Raw genomic sequence first — 18,107 nt, forward strand, 5'->3', positions numbered from 1 at the left:
ATATAGGCCCCCAATGTCTTCTGATTTGTACGGTTTCTTCTGAAAGGTCTGCTGTTATCCTGATGGGCTTTACTTTGTAGGTGACGTGCCCCTTCTCTCTAGCTGTCTTTAATATTTTTTCTTTTATTTCAACTTTGGAGAATCTGATAACTATGTGTCTTGGGGATGGTCTTCTTGTGTAGTACTTTGCAAAGGTTCTCTGCATTTCCTGAATTTAAATGTTGCTCTCTCTAGCAAGGTTGGGGAAATTTTTATGAATTATAACCTGAAGTATATTTTCCAAGCTACTTGCTTTCTTTCCCTTTCAGGGACACCAATAAGTCATAGATTTGGCCTCTTCACATAATCCCATATTTCTCTGAAGTTGTTTTAATTTTACTTTTTTTTTCTTTATTTTTGTCTGACTGAGTTATTTCAGATAGCTGTTCTTCAAGTTCTGATATTCTTTCCTCAGCCTGGTTGATTCTACTGTTAACACTTGTGACTGTATTCTGAAATTCGTGAAGTGCGTTGTCCAGCTCTATCAGGTAAGTTTGGTTCTTTGTTAAAATGGCATTTTCATATTTCATATCCTATATTATTTAATTGTATTCCTTATAATCCTTGGATTGGGTTTCAACATTCCCCTGAATCTCAATCATCTTTGTTCCTATTCATAGTCTAAATTCTACTTCTGCCATTTCAGCCTGGTTAAGAACCACTTCTGGGGAACTAGTGTGGGTGTCTGTAGGTAAGAAGACACTCTGGCTTTTTGAGTTGCCAGAGTTCTTGCTCTGGTTCTTTCTCATCTGTATGGGCTCATGTCCCTTCAACCTTTGAAGTTGCTGTCCTTTGGATGGTGGGGTTGTTTTGTTTTGTTTTATGCTTTTATCTCCATTGATGTCCTTGGGGGTTTGTGGCATAAGGTGGGGTCCATCGATTCACTTCATTTCTAGTAGATTTTGAGGAGCCAAGGCTCAGCTCAATACTCCCACACTGTACACTCTAAGGGGCTGGTATCGGGTCACTGGCTTTGTTCTCTGGTCCCTCAAAGTTGGGAACCTGCTGTGTTAAATGGGCCAAAGTGTTCCTGGTCCAATGGCCACATCACTCCAATGAGTGGTGCCAGCCAAAGCGCTTCATCAGGCAGTGGCAATGTGATTCATGCTTGTTTGCATGTGCCAGCAGCAATGGTAGTACACCAGGGTTCACTCTTGTCAGCTGGGGTGGGACGCTGGCAGACCAGCAACTGCCAGCCTCTATATGCACATTCACAGTGGCAGCAGTGGCACCATGGAGGGGAGGGGTCACTGGCATCTGTGTGTGCATTCACACTGGTGGCAGTGTTGGCATAGCAGTGGGTTTCTGGCTGGGGTGGGGTTGGCAAACTCCTTGTGCATGTTCACAGTGGTGGCAATGGTGGTGGGAGGCAGGGCCACTGGCCTCCCTGAGTGCTTTCACACCAGAAATGGCAGCACTGCAACACAGCAGCAGGTGGGGGACGGGTACACTAATGCTGGCAGCAATGGCGCAGTGGGATGCACGCACATCACCGCACCAGCATGGAAGGGCAAGGTTCACCCATGCACACATGTGCCAATATGGCAACAGGGGGATGGCCATGGGTGAGTGCTTGCTGGTAAAGCAGCATGGGGGAGGCTGCAGTAGAGGGAGAATGTGAGTGGGCCGGTGCATGTCAGTGGGGGCCATTCTGCTGGAGCTCTCTGACAATCTGGCACAGTTTGCCAGCACAGGAGCTATGATGAGGGCCCTAGGGAGGCATCCTGGTTGAGCATCTGAGACTGCACTGTAAGCAGGCAAAGCCAGGCTATGGCCCCAGGAGAGGCCAGCAGATGGGAGAGTTCAGGTAAGACTGGCCTCATCTGCTCTGTTCAGGTTCAACAATTCTTTTAAGGCTAGAGTCTCCCAGAGGAACATGGCCAGCCTGAGGGAATAGGCATCCCCGGCCATGCTCCCCTGCAGACATTCCCGCATCAAAACTCTCTGGGCTCTGTACAGGCTGGAGTCCTGCCCCAACCATCTCTCTAAGCAACTCTCTCTGCCAGCTAAAGTGTGGGGGTCATGGGGTCTTCTGATGCCAGGATTCCAGAAGTCCAAAGCAAGAGCAGCTTGCTCCTTGCCTGCTCAACTCACCCATTCCCCAGGAGACATTAGGAGCCAGGAAGAAGACCCAGTGCGTGGCAGCCCCATGCAGGGTTCCCAGCTTCCTCCCCTTTCAGCCCAGTGTCTCTGTCCTCCCTCTGTCCACTCTCAATAACTTCCCTCTGAAGATCGACTTGGAATGCGCCAGTCTTCCCAATGTCCTAGCCCCTTGGTGGCAGATATTCTTTCTAGCTGCATCTAGTCAGCCATCATTTCCCACATTTATTGATTTACCTATCTTGAGCAATCCTTGCATCCCAACAATAAACCCACTTGGTCGTGGTGCCTGATCACTTAATGTGCTGTTGAATTTGGTTTGCTAGTATTTTGTCAAGGACACCGTCTTTGGAAACAGATTTTAATTACACTAATGACGCCACAAATAGTTCACAATTTTTTTTTAATCTACATCCCTCTAATATTTAGCAAGCTAAAAATTTATATCTCTGCCCTGTTAAAATAATAGCTTGGCATATGTTTACTTCTCCCTCTCCTAGTCATTTTGGTTTTCTTTTATATAATCTTGAGATGCTGAGGCAGATAGTGGTTTTAAATTGTTTTAACTTTACACGCCTTCTTTTTCAAGATTCTCTTCTGACATTTCCATTGTTTATATTGCGTACACAATAAATATTTAAATTCATCTGTATTTTAATTTTGGCATTCACCAGTACTTTTTCATTCTTGAGTATTTTTTTTTGTTTGATTTGATCTTTTGCTTATCCTTAGGTTGATTAAAGTCCATCATCCAGTCATTTTATTTTTCAAAAAAAATATCCTAGTGATATATCTTCTGAGGCTTTGCACATTCAAAAATGTCATTCTGTTGCCTTTACACATGAAAGAAATTGTAGGTTTAATATTCTTAGGTCACAACATTTTGGCCTAAAACACAGCATATGTTAAGTTTTTCTATTGTTTTATGACATTTAGATTTGCAAATAAGAAGACTAAAGTCATCTAAACTTTGCTTTCCCCTCCCCCTGGGGTCTGGACATTTATCAAAATGATTCTCTTTGTACTGTCATTCAAACATTTTTTAATCTTGTATTGATTTTTAGCTGATAAAGAGTGAAATCTTTAAAATTACATACACAGACCTTCTGAAAAGTTTTCTCAAATCTTTAGTTATTTTTATGTTACTTTATTCTGAGCCTTCATTCAGAAATATCAGTTGTTATATACTGGTTTTCTATTTTCTGCCTTAATATCACCTTCCTCAAAATTTTTGATTCTTTGTCCCTTTCTTTTGCAGTCTGAAAGGTCATTATGCCTTGCCTTCGTATCGCTGATTTAATTCTTTACAAAATCTGACCTAACCCAACCAGCTCCTATGTGATCTTAAGTCTGCTATTGTACTTTTGGTTTCCTTACGATTTCCTTATGACAATTTTCACTTCATCCCTTTCTTTCCTTATGGTATCTGTTCCTCCTTCATAGATATCGTATCTTCTTGTATGCTACTGGTGAATTTTTAAACATTTTCTTCTGGAGTAACACATTTTCAGGAGAAACTCCTTCCTCTGAATCTTCTGCATAATGCTGTCATTCCTTTCCTCTACAATACTTTCCCAGAGACTCCATTTTGGTTCTGTTCTTCTACTCATTCTTGAACACCGTACACCACTCAGATTTGGTGCTTGATATTCAGAACAGCATTCAGTTTGCTGCTTGACAAAAACTATAGGGGCTGTAACTGTGCTTCTATTACATGTCTCTAAGTGTGATCTCTCTCTCAGAGATATAGCTAAAACCAATTCCCAGGAGGGTTTGAACTAGGTTACACTGCTCTACTGAGGAGGCACGTTTCTCCTCAAGCCACAGCCTGCTTCACTGGTACTCTAAAATGATATGTTACACGGCCTGCTTCACTGGTACTCTAAAATGATATGTTACATGGGAAACCAACAAGGAACTGCTATCAGAGTTGCTGACAAGTCAATAGGTATTTTGCAAATTAGCACTGTGCCTCCAATGTACCATGTACCAGTAGTTTCCCCTCTATTTACTGCTGATTTTTTTTTCTGGGACTCAGAACTGCCACATAAAAGCACAGTTGAGATTTACCCCTTTAAATGGGAAGCTTCAAAAAATTAACAATTTTTGAGAAAAATCTATCTCTAAAATTACACGATGATTATGAGTCCAAGCTCATAATCAGATGGCATGGATTTATGTCCTTATTCCTTCACAAACTACATAACATTCTGTGCCTCAGCTGGCTCCTTTGAAAAATTGGGATAACAATGAGTATATCAAAGAATTGTGATAAGTTAATAAATTACTTGATGTAAAGACCTTAGAACAATATTAGGAACATAATAAATGATCAGTATATGTGAAAAATTATTATACCTTCTCAGATTGAATAACTCAAGGTTATTATGAACACCCAAAATCACAATGTGCCACAACATGGTAATTCCCTTAGTCTGTCTACCTTTTCAGAAAGTAGTACCTGAATTGCTAAGCATTTTGTCTTTTTGTAACTGCTTTTTATCATTAATTATTGAATCTTCACCTCTGACAAGTTTTTAGCTGCCATTCCTTGACACTGGTCAGTGTGCTAGCACAAGCACCTTGATCTAATTTATTGCTTCTAAAATTATTAGAATGAAATTATCTGGGTGGGAAAACAAGGGACTCCCCTCTGAGGTAAACATCAATGTGTCAATGACCATACTTTTGAGCTGGGGGTTTCTTAAGGTAGAAGCTGTTTCTCATTTTTGTATCCCTAGGACCCAGGATAATATCTAGCCCATACTCCAATAGTCAATAAGTATTGTTTTAAATTTGTTTTTTCATAATTGAATATATCTGTATTGTTTAAGAGCCTTTTTGGATTGCATTTTTAGTTTTTACCTATGTTCCAGATAGTTGTGGGTGACATAAGTAAACACCAGAAAAGTGAGAGATCATTGCATACAGATCTTGGCAAAAGAGAACAGATCAATACTTTTGGTGGGTTAAAAAAAAATCCTTGTTTGGGCTGGGCGCGGTCACTCATGCCTGCAATCCCAGCACTTTGGGAGGCTGAGGCAGGAAGATCATGAGATCAGGAGATTGATACCATCCTGACTAACATGGTGAAACCCCCGTCTCTACGAAAAATAGAAAAATTAGCCAGGCATGGTGACACATGCCTGTGATCCCAGCTACTTGAGAGGCTGAGGCAGGAGAATCACTTGAACCCGAGAGGCAGAGATTGCAGTGAGCTGAGATTGTGCCACTGCACTTCAGCCTGGGCAACAGAGCAAGACTCCATCTCAAAAAAAAAAAAAATCCTTGTTTGTACATAAAAGACAATTAAAGAACAAACAACCTAGAAAGAGATAATGCTATTTCCAACCCTTCCTTTTTAATGTACAAATGGTAGTAAGCAATAAATGATTTGCTTGTAATCCTTTCCCCACTTTAAATTGTTAATACCAGAAAAGTATTTAAAAGTGATAGGTAATGACAACACAAACCAGATAGTCAAGGATACGTAATACACTCTCAAACATGAGAATTTTCTATAAATAATTGATTTAAGTAGCCATAAGCACATTTATTGAATAGTCACTGAATATATTTTTTTTGCTCCCTTGCATCCCAAGAATTTAGGTAATCACAAAAGGAATATTGTGTAAATAAGAAAGAGATTGTGCTATATATCAGAAACTAGATACACTGTGGCAGACAGCATAGTACAGTAAAGTGCACAGAGGAGGTACTGACCCAAACACTGGCTAGCTGAATAACTCCACAATGCCTCTTAACTGCTATGACCTCTGCTTCCCAATATGAAAAATACGGGGGATAGGTTATATAACTTCTCTAAATCTTTTCACTGTACAATTTCATGTTTTAAAACATCACTAAAGGCACAAGTACTCTTAAAAATCATGTCAGTGGTAGTTCAAAAATACTATCCAATATGTTAAATATAAAGCTGCAACTATTTTAAACACGATTTTAAAAAGCATACATGATTGCTAGGCATTGGAATAACTATATTTTAAGGATTGTGAACTCCATTAGACTTCGTATCTCATTTGTTAAACAGTTCCATCAGAATGATTTTAAGTAGATATTTCAATTCGGTACATTTTAGAACATAGGTGCTTAACATAAGTCTGGCATGTTTCTCTAGGTAAACAGCACCATCTTTTACTCTCTGGAACTGTTTGGAAAACAAGCAATATGTTATTGGTAGGGGGCAGGTGTTTCCTTGCTAGTCAAATCATTTAGTCTAACCATTTCCTGATTTAACAGATGAGGACACAATTCATCAACAATGACATTTCGGTTTACTACTTATTATTTGTTTGATGTTCAAAGATCTTAAGAGCAGACAATAGCCACTAGAGATCAATAAAGACCATTACATAATATGCGTGTGCTTAAATTAGGGACAGCATCTGATGCTGTTTCTTTTACCTCAAAGACAAGTTAGAATCCTATGCTCCTGTCCTGCTGCTGTCTCATAGGCAGGATAAAATAATGTCATTCAGATGGCATTTCCTCCCCCTGAAGAGATCTTTAGAACTAAGTTTTATATCAAAAGTTATTGAATGTGCACACCTGTAACACTAACAACAACAACAAAAAAAGCCCTACACATCCCATTTAGCTCCACAGTTACATAGTCCAGAGCTACAGAAGATTTATGTCAGGTCTTCGAGCTATCAAAAAGGATATTCCCTGAGAGGAATATAAGACATCAAAACTTCAAGGCTTAAGATCACAGCAGATTTAATAAAGAAAGAAAAACAGATGTCAATATAAAAGGGGGAGATTATGAAATTAATTGTAAAATAAAAAGTGGCATGCTGAGCAACATTTTCTTCCAATGTAAATAATGTTAGGAACATATGCAATATGAACAACGATGGCTATTTTTCTTTTAAAGATTGTTATTATTTTAAACAATTCTTATTTACATGAAAACAACTAATATACATTAACAAGTAATGTTATTAAAAAGCTAGGCCAATTGATACCACATGGAAAGGGAATCACTGTAGTTATGATACCTAATAAAAAGGATTTAGGTCTGCTCCTTGAAGTGAAATAGAATAGGAATGGTCGGCAGGCTACTGGATACAGATGAACTGAGCTCCAATATTCCCTTTCTAGTGTACATTCACCAAGGAGGGAGACTGATAGCAGAAACCTTAGTTTACTTTGAGGCTAAATACCCAAGAAAAGATAATGGTAGAGGAAAGATTTCCTTTCTAGGTCTATCTCTATGTGTGTAACAGTCCTCAGCAGGATGTAATGAAGTTTGGGATAGGAACACCTTACTTTACAAATAGCCAGTGCATCCCTTTCTCCTCACTACAGCCCGTCTGTCTCACAGGTACATACGTACCAGAATATCAGGAAGAGAGCTTACCAGACTGCAACAGAGCAGGAAGCCAGGAAGCTGTTCCTTAATGGATGGACAGCCAGTGATCTGCCCAAAGAATGAACAGTGGACAAACAAGTGCACCTAAAGCATACTGATGCCTTATACAGGAATCAAGGATTATGAAAAAGTATGTCCATTTCATATGAAATATACTTAACATTTTGTATTGAGCTGCATTAAAACTGCAACAATAAGGAAATTTATTATGATTTTAAAGAGCACACATGCAGGTCAATACGTGTTGCTAAAAACACTTTTCCAAATGACAGAAACAGATTTCTTCCTATACATTAAGCTCATGAAGGGCAGAATCTATGTCTAATTCATCCTCAACCCCACCCCACTACCTAATATAATACCTTCCCCAATATAACCATTTAATGGGTATCTGCTGAGTGACTATATGGATAAACAAGATGGTAGTATTACAAAGTGTTTTTTAACATTTTGTGATAGAAACCGTATTTAATTTTAACTTGTATGTATTCTAAATAGTTCAAAGGTTAACTTTTTTCATTTTCTATTATTTTTGTATTTTACAAGTAGATTGATTTGATAAATGTTAAAACAGCAGATAGTGACAAAAGCAGCAACAAAACCTTTGCCATTTAACTACTCTTTTATTTTCTATATCTTATAGCAAAAAATAATTTAGAAACTTAAGTTTCATAGTCAGAAATCTATAGAACTCTGTTTTTCCCGAGATGGTGGACCAGAGGCCTTTCCAACATGCCTCATCTACTCAGAAGAATTTTGTCCAAGAAGGAAATGAAAAATCAACAGAAAGTGAAAGAAAACTTCAGATACTGGGGAAGAGAAGGTGAGCAGGGAGACAGTGGCTAGGTCTGGTTGAGAACTGAGTGAAGCTCCAATATAGGAGAGGGGAAGAGAATGTCCCTCTGCAATCTACCTGTCTACTGAGGAACTGTGCAACCTAGGCCATGGGAACACCCCATCCCTCCCAAGCCCTGGATATAAGTAGGAGAGAGGCCAAGAGCGTGTGAAAAGGAATGATACCAGAAAGTACCCCAGGCATTGTCCCAGACCTGGGACCCAAGAGGACAATGCCATTCTTGATTCTAACTCATATCAAGCTGGGCGGGTCCCTGAAACCTAGCAGTGGCGGCAGCACCAGCATTAGTCTTGGGCCAGGATTTGGAGTGCTGGATCTGGAGCAGGGGAAGAGCCCCTACAGCCAGAACTTAGAGGTAAGTGTGGTGTGCAATCCAGCTGTGGGTGCTAGAATTGGGATACCCCTCCTTCATAGACCGAACTAGGAGGAGAGTTGCTGAAGAGGCATGGTTTTGCCTGGGTAGCGGGTTTTGTGGCCACAGGCAGCTTTGAAAAATAAAGTAAAAAAACTGCACGTAACATTTCTGAGTGTTCCAACTGGCTGCCTTGCTTGGAATAGGGGTGTGAGCCCCCTCAGCTCTGAAGAGTGAGAGGTGGGTCCCCCTCCTGATCACCTGGAGTAGGCATGTGGGACACCCATCACTTGCCATGCAGAGAACTTGGTGCAGCAGCAGTGGTTGCTCTGTTTCTTGCCCAGCCTTATCTCCAGCCACCTGCTGACTACCTCTACACCCCTGTCAGGGCTGGTGCTTGTGCCCACTGTTGGGAGATGTGAATGCAGGCTTGCTCAGTCCAGCTCTGCCCAGATTTGGCCTCCACTGAGACTGAGCACAGGACCCAGTCCACTGAATATTCCATGGCCCAGCCATTGTCTGGGCAATGAAGTACTTCTCATGGTTAACAAAGATCAAGCATAAACTTTATTCCTACAAGAGCAACTGGCTTTTTTACCTGCAAGTGCCACCTACTGGTCTGGAGGTTGACCTGCAAACCCCATAATAAATCTGCTGACACAAATGCACAGTGCTTGGGAATGACATAAGATTCCCATGCCCTTTGCTACCACAACCATCAATGCCACTGTGGTTCTCAGGAGGCTGTGAGCCTGCTTACCTTCTAGGTACACCACTACTACAACCAGTATTTGAGAAAGCCACCACACTAAGTCTATTTATTACCAAGGAAATCATATAAAGCCTTAACATTCAACATACCCAGAAGTAAACAGCTCTACTCAACATACTTCATAGTTTTATCCACAAGAAAAAAAGTTGAATTTCAATGAATTTTCAAGAAGTTTGAATTTCAATGAAATTCAAAAATAAGAAGTTACTATTTCTCCAGATGTGAATAAATCACCATAATAATACCAGAAGTATGAAAAAGCAGGGTAGCATAGCACCCACAAAGGAACACAGTAATTTTCTAGCAATGGATCTTACCAAAATAACATTTTTGAAATGCTAGATAAAGGCCGGGCACAGTGGCTCATGCCTGTAATCCCAGCACTTTGGGAGGCCGAGGTGGATGGATTACGAGGTCAGGAGATCGAGACCACCCTAGCTAACATGGTGAAACCCCGTCTGTACTAAAAATACAAAAAAAATTAGCCAGGCATGGTGGCGGGCACCTGTAGTCCCAGCTACTTGGGAGGCTGAGGCAGCAGAAGGGTGTGAACCTGGGAGGCAGAGCTTGCAGTGAGCTGAGATCGTGCCACTGCACTCCAGTGTGGGCAACAGAACGAGACACCACCTCAAGGAAAAAAAAAAAAAAAGAAATGCCAGATAAAGAAGTAAAAATACTGATTTTAAAGAGATTCAGTGAGATAAAAGATATTCTGAAAACCAACACAGACATCACAAAATCAATTCAGGATATAAATTTTAAAAACTTGCCAATGAGATAGATATCTTAGAAAAAAACAATTTCTGGAAATGAATAATTAAGAAATTACAAAATACAGTTCAAAGCTTCAACAATTGACTGGACCAAGCAGAAAATAAAATTCTCAGAAATTGAAGACAAGACTTTTGAATTAATCCCGTTAAACAAAAATAAACTAAAAATAAATTTTAAAAAGATGAACAAAGCCTTTGAGAAGTATGGGACTACATAAAGCAACTGAAGTTACAAATGATTGCCATTCCTGAAAGAGAAGAAAAAGCAAAAAGTTTAGAAAACCTATTTAAGGAAATAATTGGCAAAAACTTCTGTCGTCTAGCAAGAGATTTAAACATCCACATACAAGAAGTGCAACAAACACTAGAAAAAGATATTGCAAGATGCAATTTACCATGAGAAATAGTCATCAGATGTTGTCTAAAGTCAACATGAAGAAAAAAATCCTAAACTCAGTGAGACAAAAACATCTAGTCACCTATAAAGAAAAAAAATCAGACTAACATCAGACTTCTCAGCAGAAACCTTTTCCAAACCAGAAGAGATTGGGATCCTATCTTCAGAGTGCTTAAAAAGAAACTGTCAACCACAAATTTTATATCCTGACATAACAAGCTTCAGAAACGAAAGAAATACAAAGTATTTCCCAGACAAGCAAATACTGAGGGAATTTGTCACTATTAGGCTGGTTCTATAATAAATGCTCAAAGGAGTTCTAAACATGTAAATGAAAGGTCAGTATTCACCATCATTAAAACACATTTAAGTATAAAACTCACAGGTCTTACAAAGCAATTGCACAAAGGAGGAAGGGAAAGAAATTAAATAACAACATGACAAAACTCCAACAACTCACAAAGAGAAAAAAGAAACAAATAATTTAGAAAACAACTAGACAACATTATAACAAGAAAAAACTCACATATGAATATTAGCCTTGAATGCAAATCGAATGAATGCTCTACTTAAAAGGTAAAGATTGACAAAATTGATTTTTAAAAGCATGAACAAAAAAAGTAAAGACCAATATCCCTGATGAACACATATGCAAAAATCTTTAATAAAATACTAAGAAATCAAGTCCAACAGCACATCAAAAACATAATACACCATGATCAAGTGGGTTTTATTCCAGGGAGGCAAGGATGATTCAGTATATGCAAATCAATAAATGTGATTCATCACATAAACTGAATTAATGGCAAAAACCATATGACCTTCTCAACAAATGCAGAAAAAGCGTTTGATAAAACTGACCACACCCTAATGATAAAAATCTTCAACAAATTAGGCATAGAAGGAATACACTTCAAAATATTAAAGGACCTGTATGGCAAACCCACAGCCAACACCACGCTAAACAGGGATAAGCTGAAAGCAATCCCAATAAGAACTGGAATGAGACAAGGATGCTCACTTTCACCATGCCTATTCAACATAGAACTAGAAGTCTTAGCCAGAGCAACCAAGCAAGAAAAAGAAATAAAAGCCATCCAAATAGAAAAAGAGGAAGTCAAATTATCTGTTATTGATAACATGATCTTATACCTAAAAAAACCCTAACAATTTCTCCCCCAAAAAAACCTCTTAAATATTATAACTGAATTCAGTAAATTTTAGGATACAAAATCAATGTATAAAAATCAGTAGCATTTCTATGTATCAAAAACAAGCTGAGAACCAAATCAAAAAGCAATCCCATTTACAAAGTTATAAAAAAATACCTGAGAATATATTTAACCAAGGAGGTAAAAGGAAAACTACAAAACACTGATGAAAGAAGTTGTAGATGACACAGACAAATGGAAAAACATCTCATCCTCACAGATTTAAATAATAAATATTGTTAAAATTACCATACTACACAAAGCAATCTAAGATTCAATGCAATCCCTACCAAAATACCAATATCATTTTTCTCAGACTTAGAAAAAACAATCCTCAAATTCAAATGGCATTAAAAAAGAGCCAGAAGACCCAAAGCAATCCAAAGCAAAAAGAACAACACTGGAAGCATAACATTATTTGACCTCAAATTATACTACAAGGTTATAGTAACTAAAACAGCATGGAACTGGCATAAAAACAGGTCAGTATAACAGAATACAGAACCCAGAAACACTACCACATAACTACAGCCAAATGATCTTTGACAAAGTCAACAAAAACATATACTGGGGGAAGGACACCCTTTTCAATAAATGGTGCTCAGCAAATTGAATTGCCATATGCAGAAGAATGAAACTGAATCCCTCTCTCACCACATATAAAAATCAACTCAAGATGGATCAAAGAATTAAATGTAGGACTTGAAACCTTACAAATACTAGAAGAAAACCTAGGGAAAACTCTTCCAGACATTGGTCTAATCAAAGAATTCATGACTAAGACCTCGAAAGCACAAGCAACAAAAACAGACAAATGGGACTTAATTTTAAAAAAGCTTGTAGAAAGCAAAGTAAATAATCAATAGAGTGAAAAGACAACCTGAAGAATAGGAGAACATATTTGCAAACTATGCATCTGGCCTGGGGCCTGATATCCAGAATTTACAAGGAACTCAAACAACTCAACAACAGCAACAGCAACAAAATAATAATAATAATAATAATTAATAGCCCCATTATGAAGTGGACAAAGGGCATGAGTAGACATTTTTCAAAAAAAGACATAGAAAAGGCCAACAGACCTATGAAAAAATGCTTAACATCACTGAATATTAGAGAAATGCATATTAAAACCACAATGAGATATCATCTTATTCTAGTCAGAATGGCTATTATTAACAAGTCAAAAAATAACAGACGTTGGTGAGGATGCAGAGAAAGGAAACACTAACACTCTGCTGGTGGGAATGTAAATTAGTATAACCTCCAAGGAAAACAGTATAGAGACTTCTCAAAGAACTAAAAATAGAACTACCATCTGATCCAGCAATTCCACTTCTGGGTATCTACCCAAAGGAAAAGATCATTATTCATAGGTTTCTCACAGCATGATTCACAATAGCAAAATATGGAATCAACTTAAGTGACCATAAATGGATGACTGGATAAAGAAAATGTGGCATACACACACACACACTCACACATACATATATAGATACATATAGACCACACACACACACACACACACACACACACCCCATTTGTATGTACATTATCTTAAATGAAACAACTCAAAAAGGGAAAGTCAAATGCCACGTCCTTATTTATAAGTGGAAGCTATATAATGGGTACACATGAACATAGAGTGTGGAGAGTGTGGAATGACAGACACTGAAGACTTGGAAGGGTGGGAGGTTAGGAGGCGGCAAGGGATGCGAAATTACTCAATGGGTACATTATTTGGGTAATGGTTACACTAAAAGCCCAGACTTCATGATTATGCAATATATCCATGTAAAAAAACTGCGCTTGTACCCATTAAATTTACATAAAAATTTAAAAAATAAATCTATAAAACTCTGCACTTTACTGACTAAGGTATTAAGTTTGTCAATAACCCCCTAGTTATTACAGGAGGGATATGAACATATGTCAGTTGAAATGGTACCATAAACAACAAGGAACAATTGCTAATCTTTTTCAAGTAGTAGTCAGTACTTTCATTGTTTTAGGTTCTTTTGTTAAATATTTAAAGTTCTTGTTGCACATATGACACAACAGAATACCAAATACATCCCATTGATTATATAGTTCTAAACTAGTAGAAAGAAAATATAATTTCAACATGTTATTATGAGAGGTTAAGATAATAATATCGTTGTCCCCCAGCATCCATGGGGAGTTGGTGCCAGGGCCCCCTGAGGATACCAAAATCCATGGATGCTCAAGTCCCTTTTATAAAATGGTGTAGTATTTGCATATAACCTACACACAACCTCCTATGTACTTTAAGTCATCTCATAATAACTTATATAGTACCTAATCCAATGCTTACACATCACTTCATTCACATGGATTCAACATAGTACTTGACACACGGCAAATCCAAGTTATGGTTTTTGGACCTTTGTGTAATCTTTTTTTCCTGAATATTTTTGATCCATGTTTGACTGAATCCACGGATGTGAAATCCATGGATATGAAAGGCCAACTGTACTCTTCCCTCATTAAATATAACACGCAAGCAGTGTTTTAATGTTGATATAACTAATAATTGAACTAAAGCAGTTGTTTATTACATAAACAGGAAAAATAAGTAAGCAAAATTTAATTACTGGTTAGCTGAAATTAACTTAGAAACAAATTATTCTTGGCTGGGCGCAGTGGCTCATGCCTGGAATCCCAGCACTTTGGGAGGCCGAGACGGATGGATCACTTGAGGCCAGGAATTTGAGACCAACCTGGCCAAAATGATGAAACTCCCTCTCCACTAAAAATGCAAAAATTGGCCAGGCATGGTGGTGCACACCTGTAATCCCAGCTACTCAAGAGGCTGAGGCACGAGAATGCCTTGAACCTAGGAGGCAAAAGCTACAGTGAGCCAAGATCGCGCCACTGCACTCCAGCCTGGGTGACAGAGCAAGACTCTGTCTAAAAAAAAAAAAGACAAAGAAACAAGTTGTTCTTTAAAGGTGAGAATGTATGGTTTCATAAAAATCAGTCCGCGTTAATGCCTCACTTGCTATTTTAAATATTTTATAGCTTCCCATAAAACATATTACCTTTTTTTCATAGGTGTGTTTTAAATGACTTTTCTCCATTTGAAACTTATTTTCTTGATCCTGTGAATGATAAATGTTTATATTTATTATACTTTAAATTATACTAGAGTCAATAAAATTAGCAACCTAATGAAATCAATAAATCTACTTAATGTCAAACTTTAGTTCAGAGTTTTGCATATTATTAAGTAAGCCCTACAGGTAGAAATTTGAGTAGCTTTATATTACGAGGCATAAAATCTTAGTCACCTGAAGATATTACTGTTCTCAAAAGTACTTGCTTTACAGTATAAGAAAATCTTTCTGACCCTTAGGATTAAGAGATACTTCATAAATGACTAAGTCAATAAATATGGAAATGATAAATTTGAAGTTACATCATATAACAGTCCTTGGTATTTTTTGATCATGAGAGAAAAGATCTAAAAGGTGCAAAAGAGAGAGACAGAGGGAGAGAGAGAGGCAGAGAAAGAAAGAGGGAAAGAAAGAGAGAAATTATGAAGATTGGCAGATAATTTAAAAGAAGGAAATTATTCTAAAATAATAATATATTTAAATAAAATTTATTTTTAAAATTAATCTCAAAAGAGATCATTCCAATTCAAATTATTGTACTTTATTCTCTACGTCTCCTTAGCATCAATCTCTATTAAGATAAATAAAATGTAAAATTATACAATGCGATAAAAGAATCAGAAAAGACGACTTGCATTTCTGAGTTTTATTTTTTTAATTGATTCTCAATTATACATCTAAATCAAGAAAACTGTGTTTGACCATTGTTCTTCTGTGTAGAAATACAAGACTCACCCTTAGTTGTTGCTTTCTTTGAACTTCTGATTCCTGTAACTGCTGTTTTAATTGACAGACATTCTGCTCTAATTCTTCAATCATACTAGATGCCTAGAAGGAGTTTAAGAAGAATAAAAAGCAGAATATTGAGTTTTGTACCATATACTTTCCGATTGAAAAAATATGCCTTTTGTACCCCTGAAAGTCCAATCAGAATTAAAATTATCTAGAAATTTGAATGAAAAATGTTTTTAAAAGATACTAGAAAAATTAATCTTTTAAAGTAAAAATATAAATTAAATGCAGCATAGTATTAAATATTATGAAAATGTAATGCTGACATAAAAATATAATCTTTTAAAGTAAAAATAGAAATTAAATGCTACATAATATTTAATGTTATGGAAATGTAACCCTGACATAAAAATAATAGCTTTACAGAAAACTTCAAAATTTTAGTTATAAAACGAAAGCAGAACCAAGATTTCAAAATAATAATAACGCATATAGTTAATCTATAAAATGTATTATTCATACAACTAAGCATTGGAATTTATATGTTTCCTCCTTTTAAGACTTTGGCACTTAAAATGATTAGCTTATAGCAGAATTCAGTTCATTAAATATTTGTGTTGTGCTATATAGTAGACATTTAGAATTTTAAACATTTTAAATACCAATAAAAACTCCTGAAGTTCCTGTTAATTTAAGAATAACGTGAAAGAGATACTAATTTCAAATGCCAAATTATTTCTACTTGGCTATCTATGGCTCTAGGCTTAGTGAATAAATACTTCATGTGGATTATCTATTAACATAAGTAATACCTTAGAAGCTGAAAGAGCATGTTCTTGTTTTAGAAGGTTTATATCAGCATCATATTTGGTTTGTAACAGTTTCATGTTTTGCTCATAATCATTTACAAGATGGTCCTTCTCTTTATGCAGTGTGTTACGCCTAAAAACAAGAGAATAAAATAGACTTCCAATGTATTTAAAACCAATCTCTAAAATGAAATTTTTAATCAGCTAAATCCAAATACATTTCCATTCAATATATTAAATAAGTATCCACAATTTTGTCAACTGCTTCTAAACATTCTGCTTATGTTAAAAACAGGTTGGGTACAGTGACTCATGCCTGAAATTTCAACACTTGAGGAGGCCAAGGCAAGAGGATCACTTCAGAAAAAGAGTTTGAGACCAGCCTGGGCAACAGAGTGAGACCCTGTCTCTACAAAAAAATAAAAATAGAAAAATTAGCCAGGCACAGTGGTGCATGCCTGCAGTCCTGGCTACTTGGGAGGATGAGGAGGATCATATGAGCCCAGGAGTTTGAGATACAGTGAGCCATGATCACACCACTGTACCCCAGTCTGGGTGACAGAGACCCTGTCTCTAAATAAATAAATAAACAAACAAACAAACAGCAGTATTTAGTTTAGAAAGTTCCCAAGGCTAAACACACAAGGTGTAATTAATTTTGGCAGATAACTTATAGAGTTAATATCAGTACTTTATAGCTACACCTGATAAATATCTGATTTCAGACAATACCTTGCCTTTACTTCTTGTAATTCACTACAAGTTATCTGGTAACATCTTTCAAGTTCTGCTTTTTCTTGAATTAATTTCTGTCTCTGTAAATTACTGTTCTCTGCTTCTCCAGTCAGCTGCTGGACACGGGCCTCCAGTTCTTTGATCATGTGGTTCTAAAAGAACAGGTCATGGTTAAGAAAGTCTCTGACTCAGTTGTAACACGTTTGTATCTGTAAGAAGCTTGAGGAAAATGTATAATCTATAAGCATAAATAAAACAAATGTATCATAAACCATGGTAGTAGAAATTAAATCAACCTTGAACTTAAACAAGTCTTTAAAAAAACAATGCATACTACCACAAACATAAGAACATCACAGTTATATACTTTTAGCCTTTTGTTCATTTAATGAATATTTACTGAGGCTGGTAATATTCAAGAATGTGGATACACAGCAGTAAATAAGACAAAGTTCCTATCCTCAGGAAGGTTTCAGTCTCTATGCCTCTTTATACGTACAGCCATTAGCTGACTACTTACCAGTGTTCTCTGAGTTTAAGTTTTTGAAATGTGCTATAAGGGTAATGTAATAGTATTTTTTTTCTTTTTTTTATTGTAAACAACCTGTTTTTTTTTTATTATTATTATACTTTAGGTTTTAGGGTACATGTGCACAATGTGCAGGTTTGTTACATATGTATCCATGTGCCATGTTGGTTTGCTGCACCCATTAACTCGTCATTTAGCATTAGGTATATCTCCTAATGCTGTCCCTCCCCCCTCCCCCCACCCCACAACAGTCCCCAGAGTGTGATGTTT

The 18,107-nt window shown here is 37.1% G+C and overlaps 1 protein-coding gene across 6 annotated transcripts in view; it reads right to left on the minus strand.

The window, feature by feature from the left end:
* Positions 1-18,107, minus strand: part of CEP112 (centrosomal protein 112) — a 556,849-nt gene that overhangs the window by 376,216 nt on the left and 162,526 nt on the right. For all 6 annotated transcript variants that reach the window (XM_030800677.1, XM_030800675.1, XM_030800674.1 and 3 more), the window contains 4 exons: positions 17,306-17,460; positions 16,577-16,706; positions 15,768-15,860; positions 14,958-15,017 (listed from right to left, as the gene is read on the minus strand). In XM_030800677.1, coding sequence (XP_030656537.1) covers positions 14,958-15,017; positions 15,768-15,860; positions 16,577-16,706; positions 17,306-17,460 — 438 coding nt within the window. The remainder of the gene's footprint in view (positions 1-14,957; positions 15,018-15,767; positions 15,861-16,576; positions 16,707-17,305; positions 17,461-18,107) is intronic.

The sequence above is a fragment of the Nomascus leucogenys genome, chromosome 19 (genome assembly GCF_006542625.1).
Source record: "Nomascus leucogenys isolate Asia chromosome 19, Asia_NLE_v1, whole genome shotgun sequence".
In the NCBI taxonomy this organism is placed as follows: domain Eukaryota; kingdom Metazoa; phylum Chordata; class Mammalia; order Primates; family Hylobatidae; genus Nomascus; species Nomascus leucogenys.